We start from the raw sequence: 11,109 nt of genomic DNA, 5'->3' as shown, positions 1-11,109 counted from the left end.
TCACAGATGGTGAGGAGTCTGCATACAGGGAGGAGGTTGAAACCCTGGCTGCCGGTTCAAATCCCGCAGCCAGCAAAGAACTCCTACTCCATTGGGCCCCTGAGCACGGCCCTTAACCCCAACTGCTCCAGGGCCGCTGTACAATGTCTGACCCTGCGCCCTGACCCCCAGCTTCTCTCTGTGTGTCTCATGGAGAGCAAGTTGGGGTCTGCGAAAAAGACAAATTCCTAATGCAAGAAATTATATATGGCCAATAAAGTGATCTTATCATAGCTTCTGAACATCAGTAAGACTAAGGAGATGATTGTGGATTATAGGAAACAACAGGAAGTAGATCACATACCTGTTTATATCGATGGGACTGCCGCGGAGAGGGCCAGCAGTTTTAAGTTCCTGGGAGTTAACATCACAGAGGACTTAACCTGGACCCACCACACCAACACCGTGGTCAAGACAGCACGGCAGCGCCTGTTCTTTCACCACAGGCTAAGGACGTTCGGCATGCCGTCACATATCCAGGCCAGCTTCTACAGGTGCACTATTGAGAGTATCCTGACTGGCTGCATCACTGTCTGGTATGGGAGCTGCTCCGCCCAGGATCACAAAGTATATAGAGGATATCTACTCAACTAGATGTCTTAAGAAGTCCAGCTCCATTCTCAAGGACCCCAGTCATCCCAGTCACAAACTGTTTTCTCTCCTACCGTCCGGTAAACGGTACTGAAGCATTTGGTCCAAGTCCAACAGACTACGGAACAGCTTCTACCTCCAGGAAATAAGACTGCTTAATAGCCAAGCTGCAGCTCCTTCAGCAAATCACCCCTAATGGCTACATGGACACACAGTTTTCACTGTATTCAGCATAACTGCACTACTGGGACATAATGTATTGCATACACCCTGGACACATCGCAGCTCTGTTTATGTTGAGCTCTGGCTGAGTTTATTTCATTGAACTTTTATTGCATTATAACGTAATATTATGTAACATTTTGTAACTTTAATTTTGTGATTCCCCCCCAGTGAGCTTGCAGAAAAAGACATTTCATTGCCAGCAACTACTGCTGCACGCTGTATTGTTGTGCATTGATAGATAAACTTTGATTGATTGATTGATTGATTGAGGTACTCAATCTGTGGGTCTCAGACCCGGACCCTTTAACCTCCAGGCAGGAGGTGCTCCTGTGCGCAAAGGGTGGTGGGAGGATGGAACAAGCCGCCCAGCTCAAGCGCCGGAGTTGCAATGGCCGAAGGGAGAGTGGCCAGTAGCCAGCCAAGGTGCTGTCCTGCCAAGGGAGTCAGGAGACACTCCCTGGGACCTCAGACCATCCCAGTGTGTCTGAACATCCCTGTTTTTAAACCTTTTCCACAAAAGACAAATACAAAAGGTTACAAACGAGGGGATGTCGTTTGGCCCACACAGCCCGCTTGGTAATTAGTAATTGTAATTGATCTCCGGATCTTATGCAGCTGTATCTCGAAGGTCGCCTGTTCCATACTCCCACTACTCTTCATGTAAACTCTTGAGTGGAACTCGTTGGATACGTTTTCTTAACAGATTTGCTGTGGGTTAAACATTAAGGATTTGCTCACCTCAAACCTTTAACGTTAACTGAAAAGTTCTTTTTTTCATCCAGACATGGTCTGCAAGAGCACATTAGTACAGTGAGCTGGGCAATGGGTAAACTGGTCACCTCGGAGGTGGCAGCACGAATTCACCTTTTGGCCACCAGAGGGCGGTCTTGAATTGCATTAGCCTGCACTTCTCAGTGAGAAGAAAACAGGCAACATTTCATAGCTTCTGATGGCATTTGTTCGAATGGTCTATGTTCTGTTAATATTTAGAGTTCGATTGATGAACACTCCACAAAATTTGAAAGGGAATAACTTTACTGGAAAGGACTGCACACCACGTTGTGTAACAACTTTCCTGTCTTAATACACTTCCTTATTCCTGTGCACATGCACTGACTAATATCATTATATACTGTATATATTCATTATACACATCACTACAGTCTGAAGGACACCTGCCTGTCACCAGATGTTTAAAGAAACCTAATTAAACTAGTTGATATTCATTTTCTTTGGATATTTACAAAAACACACACTGAGACACACCTAACTGGACTGGAGGCACTGCTGTCCCTTTCCTCTCACACTCCCCCTGAATTCACACACTGACACACTCCTGACTGGACGGGAGACACTGCTAGAGACACTGCTGTCCCTCTCCTCTCACACTCCCCCTGAATTCACACACTGACACACTCCTGACTGGACGGGAGACACTGCTAGAGACACTGCTGTCCCTTTCCTCTCACACTCCCCCTGAATTCACACACTGACACACTCCTGACTGGACGGGAGACACTGCTAGAGACACTGCTGTCCCTCTCCTCTCACACTCCCCCTGAATTCACACACTGACACACTCCTGACTGGACGGGAGACACTGCTAGAGACACTGCTGTCCCTCTCCTCTCACACTCCTCCTGAATTCACACACCGACACACTCCTGACTAGACGGGAGACACTGCTAGAGACACTGCTGTCCCTCTCCTCTAACACTCCCCCTGAATTCACACACTGACACCGTAGTTGCTCGCTGTCACGCCTCCTATACGACCAGCTACACCATCATCACCCTCAAAGATTGACATCAGAGCCCAGGTGATTTTGGGGGATTTTTTATTTCACATACAGGTGTCTGTCAACAAAAAAGAAACTAAAAAATGCTGCAAAGCACACAATGGGCTGCCCCTGTCCATCAGACCCGTCTCCTCCTGTCCACCGACACAGGACAAATCCCACACCTTCCCAGCTACCAGAGCAAACAAAAACCCAACATGCGAGGAGACGGGCCAGAACCGCACCAGTGCTGCTCAGGGCCCTCCAGCACGGAGCACACTGGAGATCCGACCCACACGAAGGTGTGGCACGAACCCTTCCCTCTCCACACAAACGGGGAAACTCGCAGCCCCCCGGCTCTGCAGACAGACGCCCAGGCTGCAGGCGGAGTTGGGGTCGCCGTTCATGGCCGAGAGGACAGAGGGGAGAGAGATGCGCTGAGGCTGGGAGCCCCTGCTCCTCTCTCACACAACCATCACATTCAAGAGGCCCAGAGCAGAACCCAACTCAAATTCACCTGGGATCAAAATAAGAGCCGACAGCACAAAGAGACACCTGCTGCCCAGAGGCGTCTGGATTCCCAGCTCTACTTCTCTGCAACTAACAGGTCTTCAATCATTTCTGTTCTCTTTGTACTTTCTATATATATATTTTTAAAAAGGTTTGATTCTTAATTCAGTTATTCACTTTTATTACAAAGTGTGTTTTCAACGAGTTGGGATGACAGTAGAGTGCAAGGAGACCTTTGATCTTTGACCCTGCAGGGGCTGGCAGGTCACGAGGGGAAGGCCCATGGGGGGGGGGCAGCACACATTTAAAAACCAAAAAACAAAACTCCTTACACAAACAAAAAACAAAACCGCAGCTTTCTGAAAGATATACAGTACATCTGTGTTTGGAAAAAAAAAAGTGTTGCTTCCTTGTTTAGAAAAACGAAACGAAAGACGGGACAGGCCAAGCCCAGCGGTCTGTTTCATGAAGGGCGCCCGCAGTCATCTGGGGACAGCACCTCCCGGTGGACACACCCGGACTCTGCAGCCCCTCTGCAGAGGGCCTGTCTGTCGCTGTGGGGCTCCAGGGCTGGGCCGGGCACCCTCACCGCCGGGGCGAAGTCACAGTGGTCTGCAGACTCGAACACAGTGATAGAGACAGAGGGGGCACAGGGGTACCGGAGGGCGGAGCGGGGGGGGGGGGGGACAGTCAGTGGGAACTCCTCAAAGACAGGACAGGGCGGGGTGTGTGCGTACAGCGCATGGGTTCGGGATGGGGAGGGGCGGGCGGGGGGCATTCTTGACTGTTTCAAGTCGGGGATGGCGGGTCAGCAGTCAGAGGTGAGAGGCCGCTGTCTGGGGTCACAGCTGAGGTCAGATCCGGGGAAGCTGCTTCTCGATGAACTCCTTCACTGCCGACATCTCCTGCGTGAGACAGAAAGGGTTACAGCAGCAGCAGGAGGAGGAGGGAGCGAAGAGCACAGTGCTGTCAGAACAGTGCACTTAGGAAACACACAGCTGACCACACGGGGCAGGGCAGGGCGCTGACCTGCGGACAGGAGCTGTGCATGAGTCCAGGGAATGTGTGGAAGGAGATCTTCTGCGGAGAGACGATGCTCTTGAGCTTCTCCGCCGTCAGAGCACCAAACTGCACCGGGATCATGGGGTCCATCTCCCCATGGCACTGCAGGATCGGGGTGTCCTTGTTGGCGCTGCCGCTGGCGGCCTGCGCAGCAGACAGAGAGAGAGTGGCCGCGGGTCAGCGGCTGGACACAGCGGACATGCTGGACACGGACGAGTGCGAGGGAGAGAGGACAGTACCTGAGGGAAGCTCCTGTGCAGAGGCAGCCAGCAGCTCAGCGCTACGACCCCGGCCAGCTTGTACTGACAGGTCAGAGCCGTGTAGAGAGACAGGGCGCCGCCCTGAGGCAGGGGAGAGAGGGGTTACACGTGAACTCCGGAGAACAGAGGCCCCAGCGCCCCGAGAGAGACCCCCTCCGTACCTGAGAGAACCCCCCCAGCATCACGCGGTGAGCTGGGATCCCGTTCTTAACCTCATGGTCAATCAGGGCCTTGACTGCAGACAGACAACGGGACAGGGTATTGATCAGATTCCAGCAGCACACACAGCCGGATTGATCGGCTTGTCCCCAGCCCCCCCCCCACTCACTGTTCTCAGCCGCCTTCTTGATTCCAGCTTCATCCTCTGGGGACTCTGGGCTCAGACCCATCAGGTCGAACCTGCAGGCAGACAGACAGACCGTCAGGAGAGCTCCGGGACACGGGCCGTCACCCAGATTCAAGACAGGCAGACAGACCCCCCCCACTCACCAAGAAGGCATGACCATCTTCATGTTGAGAGTGACTGGGATTCTGGGCCTGTGGAAACAGGAGATTGGGAAATTCCAGGAGACTCAGGATCAGAGACAGACAGCACTAACACTCACCACCAGCTCAGACACACAGGCTGTTCGCAGTCACCCCAACACTGACAAACGCAGGACAGAGGAAAGAGCGTGTCGCCTCTCTCCGACGGACAGACAGAGAACAGACACTCACGCATGGGGACAGATGTACTTCACGTAGGGCAGCCTGATGGAGGTCATGGCATCTGCCCATCCATGCCTGCGAGGGAGAGGAAGAGGAAGAGTCAGAAGGGGGTGGCCATGAGTCCGCTGGTAATGCCCAGACTGAGATGCTCAGACTCACCCTGTGTCTCCCAGCCCATGGAGGAAGATCACCTGCAGAGGGGGAGAGGGTTAGAGAGGGTCACGGGAGTCCGGCCCGACAGAGCTGTTAACAAGCGCGACTGGACCCGGTAAAGACCCTGATCAGCCCAGCCCAGGGAGCAGCAGGGTGCCGCCAGGCCCGGTGACCCACTTGGTTCTGTGAGCAGTGGCTCAGTGCAAGGTTGGACCTGAACACCAGTGTTCACTACCGATACACCACCGTCCAGAACCGCAGCAGGGCTCCGGCTCCGAGCAGAGGCAGCTGTATGAGCGCTGTGCAGACAGGGGGCGCCAGGGGGCTCTGTCCTCACGCTGAACGCCGGCGGCCCGGTTCTGGTGGCCGAGCGGCGCAGCGCGCTGACAGAGAGGTCTGGCGCCTCAGCACCGCGCAGCGAGCGGGCGACGGCGGTAAGTGGGCCTCACCGCGGCGGTCTCCCTCTCCGTCCCCGACACGGTCACAGCCTCGGTGAGCAGCGGAACAGACATGTTGTTACCACACATACACTGGAGGGGGCGCTGCAGAGACACAGGGAGAGGAGACTCGCTGAGTACACACCGCTGGCCTGCACACACACACACGCCCTGAACACTGCTGGCCTGCACACACACACACTCCCTGAACACCGCTGGCCTGCACACACACACACTCCCTGAACACCGCTGGCCTGCACACACAGGCCCTGAACACCGCTGGCCTGCACACACAGGCCCTGAACACCGCTGGCCTGCACACACTCACACTCACAGACAGACAAAGGCACAGTGTTGGTCAGAGGGAAGCGGAGAAACAGAGGACAGCAGCTCGTTACCACAGGCATAAACACACCTCCTACCAGCTCCAGCCTCACACAGACTGAACACCCCGCCTGAACACACTGCCTACAGTCAGTACCCCCTTCTGAACACAATGCCTACAGACTGAACACCCCGCCCGAACACGATCCCAACAGACTGAACACCCTGCCTGAACACGATGCCTACAGACGGTACCCCACTCCTGAACACAATGCCTACAGACTGAACACTCCACCCACAGACAGTACCCCCGTCTGAACACGATGCCTACAGACTGAACACCCCACCTGAACACGATCCCTACAGTCTGAACACCCCGCCTGAACACGATGCCTACAGACGGTACCCCACTCCTGAACACACTGCCTACAGACTGAACACTCCGCCCGCAGACAGTACCCCCCGTCTGAACACGATCTCTACAGACTGAACACCCCGCCTGAACACGATCCTAACAGACTGATCACCCCGCCTGAACACAATGCCTACAGACGGTACCCCCCCGCCTGAACACAATGCCTGTAGACGGTACCCCCCCAGCCTGAACACAATGCCCACAGGCTGCGGGACGCTGCCTCCTCTCTCTCCCGGCTCATTCCCCCACACAGGAAGAGACAGAGACGGAGAGACGAGGCGCCCAGCCGCCGCGACAGTGAGGCCGGTGAACTAGCTGGCTCTAAACCGAGAATAAAATCGTGACCCGCGGAGCGAGGCCAGAGCGGAGTCGGCTGGTTCCGGCCCGATCCGCACAATAGCCCGGCCGCAGCCGCAAGGATCCGTGGTGTTTTCCCGGACCACACCGCCCCGGGACCGCCTCCCCAGCCGCACCGGCCTCCCGGGACCGGCCAGGCAGTCGGTCCCGTTCGCGAGAGGCCCGGCCGGCCAACCTGTCATATTCGAAACAGCCCGGTTCGGTCCCACATACTCTCTCACTCACCGCCCGCTATCCCAGATCACACCGGAACTTCCGCTTCTGCAGAGAGGGGCGGAGACGGAGGGGGTCACGGAGAGGTCACGTCACCCCCCTCCGCGCCCCCGAAGCCCTTCCCAGCAGCCCCTTCTCCCAGACATTACCGACACACAGGCTCGACTAACTAAAGCATATTGTTCTGTCATACACACAGGAGGCTCGACAAATAGTGTCATATAATGATTATAAATACAGGCTCTGAGTAATTTTGTATTATGAGTCTCTTTATTATTAGTATTAATATTCATCACATCTTACATCATCATCATCATCATCTTACACTTTTCTGGGCACTTCACTCAGCATTTTACAGGTAATTGGGACACCCCTCCACCACCACCAGTGCAACCCCACCTGGAGTCTACACAGTCCACACAGAGATCACAGCAGAACTCACACAGGACTCAGCCAGCAGCCATATCACCCTGCAACTCACAACTGGAAGCCCACTGAAGCTCAGCAGGTGTGAGCCTGGTGAGTACCTGGATGGGAAACCTCCTGGGGAAAACTAAGGTTGTTCCTGAAAGAGGTATTAGTGGGGCCAGCAGGGTTCTTACCGTGGTCCATGTGGGTCCTAATGCCCCAGTACAGTGACGGGGACACTTTACTGTAAAAAGCTGCCATCCTTCGGATGAGATGTAAAACCGAGGTCCTGACTCTCTGTGGTCATTAAAAATCCCAGGGTGTTTCTCGAAAAGAGTTGGGGTGTTACCCTGGTGTCTTGGCCAAATTTCCCACTGGCCCTTACCAATCATGGCCTCCTAATAACCCCCCTCTCTGAACTGGCTTCTTCACTCTGCTCTCCTCCCCACTGAGAGCTGGTGTGTGGGGGGCAGACTGGCACACTATGGCTACTGTCGCATCATCCAGGTGGGGCTGCACACTGGTGGGGATGGAGGGGATCCCCATTACGTGTAAAGAGCTTTGAGTGAAGTGTCCAGAAAAGCGCTATATAAGTGTAAGCTATTATTATTATTATTAACTACAGTCTACACCAGGCCCACTGATGGGAGGTGCCCTTTGACCTACCTGTCTTTGCAAGCTGGAAGAGAGCAGGAGAGCCCAGAGCAAACCCTGCTGTACAAGAGAAGACATGCAGACTCGAACCCAGGACCCAAGCTCCCTGGAGTAGCAGCGCTAACTGCCACTGTCAAGAAAAGACGTCGAAATGTGATCTGTGATCGAAATCTTCCAGGTGGTGACAACTACCTTTGAAGAGTGGTGTTTGGAAGAGCAGGTCTGGCACAGACACACTGGCCAGGCCTGGAGAAATCTGAGCAGCTGTTTGAAACGCGTCCCCTGCCGTGCTGTGACAGGGAACTGGGTAGGTCCCCGTGGGCGCCAGTGTGCAGGCAGGGAGGGGCGAGGATGTCCAACTCCAGCCCTGTGGAGCTGCAGGTGCAGAACGACTGCCCTTCAGGCCTTCCGGCACACAGCACAGTGTCCCGCCAGCGCAGGGTCACGGAGGAGCGGAGCCAGTCCCAGCAAACAGCAGGTGCAAGGCGGGGCGCCCAGTGCAGACGACAGACCCGCGAGAGGAATTATTTCTTCCCCGGAAACCAGCCCTGAGCTCCAGCCCGCACTGTAAAAGACAGTGAGCCAACACACCCCGGGTCCAGTGTCCACACAAGTGTTTATTAGCAAGAAGCTTCACATGCCCACACAGTCAGCCGCAGACGTGGTCACACACCCAGAGCTCCGCGTCCTGCTGAGCAGGATCAATCTCCGCGTCCGGCTGGTCAGTCCGCCCAGCCCCGCCCGGCCCGGCCGTCCCTCAGGAGATGAAGTGGGTCTGGGGTGTGATGTTGTCCACTCTGTGGTCAGCAGGGTTGGCCGAGGCCTCGTAGGTGCAGATGGTCACCTCATGCCTGTGAGCCTGCGGGGGAAGACACTGGTGAGCACATGACACCGCCCAGCTGCTACCCCCTCCCCCCACCACCCCCGGCCCACCGCGGACCTCCGTGAACTCGCCGCGCAGCCCGATGTAGTACACGCGGGTGGAGTCGGCCCCGAAGTTCCTGGAGATGTGGATGGAGAGGTGCTGGACATTGGAGAACCGAGCGATCCTGCAGAGAGAGAGGAACAGCACAGGGTGTTCTCAGGTGATTGCGGAGGGAGCCCCTGGCAGCTCCTGAACTGTCAACGGGGACAGGAGCCGGCTGCCAGACGCCTGAATTCAGCCTGCAGTGATTACAGTGCAAAAAGAGACCAGGACTCTGCATAGTGCAGAGCGCAGGACATCGTCAGTACCAGCGGCCTCTGTGTCTGGGGCGTGAGACGGGTGTAAGAGGTGTGTCAGAGGGGTGTCAGAGGAGCACTAGGTGTGTAAGAGGGGTGTATTAGGTGCGCAAACGATCCAGGAGAGGGGGCATGTACTTGGTGGGGTACTCCAGGTCTCCCCTGGTGTCGCGGTTCAGCCGGAAGGCCTGGTCTGGCTCACGGCCTGTGTCATCAAAAGACATGTGTGGGACATTCTTATACCTGCAGAGAGAGAGACAGACACCACTCCATCACCACGCAGGACAGAGAGAGAGAGAGAGACAGACACCACTCTGTCACCACGCAGGACAGAGAGAGAGAGAGAGACAGACACCACTCCGTCACCACGCAGGACAGAGAGAGAGAGAGAGAGAGAGAGAGAGAGAGAGAGAGAGAGAGAGAGAGAGACAGACACCACTCCGTCACCACGCAGGACAGAGAGAGAGACAGACACCACTCCGTCACCACGCAGGACAGAGAGAGAGAGAGAGAGAGACAAACACGCAGACAGACAGACACCACTCCGTCACCACGCAGGAGAGAGAGAGAGAGAGAGAGAGAGAGAGAGAGAGAGAGACAAACACACAGACAGACACCACTCCGTCACCACGCAGGACAGAGAGAGAGAGACAGTCACCATGCCAAACGGACAGACTCACAGCCGCATCTCGGAGGGGTGAGAGTCATCATCCTCTCCACTTATCACCACACCCTTGAGCTTCACACTGCCAGTGAACCTGGAACAGAGAGACACACATAGACAGACAGGTGGACAGCAGGAAAAGAGAGACAGACAGGTGGACAGCAGGGGGAGAGAGAGACACACAGACAGACAGGTGGACAGCAGGGGGAGAGAGAGACACACAGACAGACAGGTGGACAGCAGGGGGAGAGAGAGACACAGACAGACAGGTGGATAGCAGGGGGAGAGGTTGAAAGACAGACAGGTGGACAGCAGGGGGAGAGAGACAAGACAGGTGGACAGCAGAGATGAGGTGGATTTCGGGGAGGAGATGCCTTACGGGATATTGAAGAGAAGCTCCTCATCAGTGTCGCTCTCTACAAACTGAGGAAGGCAAGGACAGAAAGAAGGAGGAAGACCAAGGATTAAGGACTAAGATTAATAAAAACTAATTTAGATTTAATGAACTCTTTAACCTCTGTCTGTATTCCTCTCGTTATCCGCCGTATTTGGTCTCAGAAGCTCTTACACGGGTACTTCTAAACATATTTCGTGAAGACGACCCAATCTTGCTTGGAAAACACTTCTAACGCTCTTACTGACGCGGGCTACCGAATTTGGAGCCAATATGGCGGCCGCCACTGCGCAGTTGCTCTGTTGCCCCGGTCTCCCGGACCGGCTGCGCCTGCAGCCCGCCAGCCCGCAGGTCCAGCCGGTACCGACCACACACCTTCTCGCGGTCCGCGCGCTCCTCCCAGGGCTTGAAGACGAGCTTGCCGTCTCCCTCCCGGCTCTCGTTCAGGCACTGCAGCTTCTGCAGGTCGATGCGCCGGTACAGCCCGAACTCCAAACCCCTCTCCGCAGGCTCATGGTCGGCCTCGCACCCGCAGCCTGGCCCGTGCCCGTGCCCGTGTCCAGACATGTCGATTCGGCCGGAGTGACCACGTCCGCCCACAGCGCAACCCTGAGCGTGTCTAACTCGCGCCCCACGTCAGACAGCGGAGCTCCTCCACGTGACCAGGAAACGAAGTCGCGCCTCTTTCACGTGACGA

At 55.5% G+C, this 11,109-nt stretch overlaps 2 protein-coding genes across 5 annotated transcripts; both read right to left on the bottom strand.

Annotated features, from left to right (window-relative positions):
* Window positions 1-2,675: 2,675 nt before the first annotated feature.
* On the bottom strand, window positions 2,676-8,992 carry lypla2 (lysophospholipase 2). 3 transcript variants are annotated; one of them, XM_088932896.1, is made up of 10 exons: window positions 8,146-8,992; window positions 5,775-5,867; window positions 5,332-5,363; window positions 5,182-5,247; window positions 4,954-5,001; window positions 4,793-4,863; window positions 4,626-4,699; window positions 4,444-4,545; window positions 4,172-4,348; window positions 2,676-4,047 (listed from the first exon to the last, which is right to left on the bottom strand). In XM_088932896.1, exons 1-10 carry the CDS (start codon window positions 8,209-8,211, stop codon window positions 3,997-3,999), a joined length of 780 nt encoding a protein of 259 aa, XP_088789022.1. In that variant the 5' UTR covers window positions 8,212-8,992; the 3' UTR covers window positions 2,676-3,996. The 3 variants fall into 3 exon arrangements, with proteins under 3 accessions (XP_088789022.1, XP_088789024.1, XP_088789023.1); XM_088932898.1 differs by lacking the exon at window positions 8,146-8,992 and adding an exon at window positions 7,084-7,135; XM_088932897.1 differs by lacking the exon at window positions 8,146-8,992 and adding an exon at window positions 7,072-7,103.
* Window positions 8,731-11,072, bottom strand: pithd1 (PITH (C-terminal proteasome-interacting domain of thioredoxin-like) domain containing 1). 2 transcript variants are annotated; one of them, XM_088932899.1, is made up of 6 exons: window positions 10,788-11,072; window positions 10,398-10,441; window positions 10,035-10,112; window positions 9,493-9,597; window positions 9,074-9,182; window positions 8,731-8,992 (listed from the first exon to the last, which is right to left on the bottom strand). In XM_088932899.1, the coding sequence occupies exons 1-6, from the start codon at window positions 10,977-10,979 to the stop codon at window positions 8,891-8,893; spliced, it is 630 nt and encodes a 209-aa protein (XP_088789025.1). In that variant the 5' UTR covers window positions 10,980-11,072; the 3' UTR covers window positions 8,731-8,890. The 2 variants fall into 2 exon arrangements, with proteins under 2 accessions (XP_088789025.1, XP_088789026.1); XM_088932900.1 differs by lacking the exon at window positions 10,035-10,112.
* Between the last annotated feature and the right edge of the window lie 37 nt (window positions 11,073-11,109).

This window comes from Atractosteus spatula, chromosome 14 (assembly GCF_055471065.1).
Source record: "Atractosteus spatula isolate fAtrSpa1 chromosome 14, fAtrSpa1.hap1, whole genome shotgun sequence".
In the NCBI taxonomy this organism is placed as follows: domain Eukaryota; kingdom Metazoa; phylum Chordata; class Actinopteri; order Semionotiformes; family Lepisosteidae; genus Atractosteus; species Atractosteus spatula.
The sequence above is the reverse complement of the archived record's forward strand: the minus strand, read 5'-3'. Positions and strand labels throughout refer to the sequence as shown.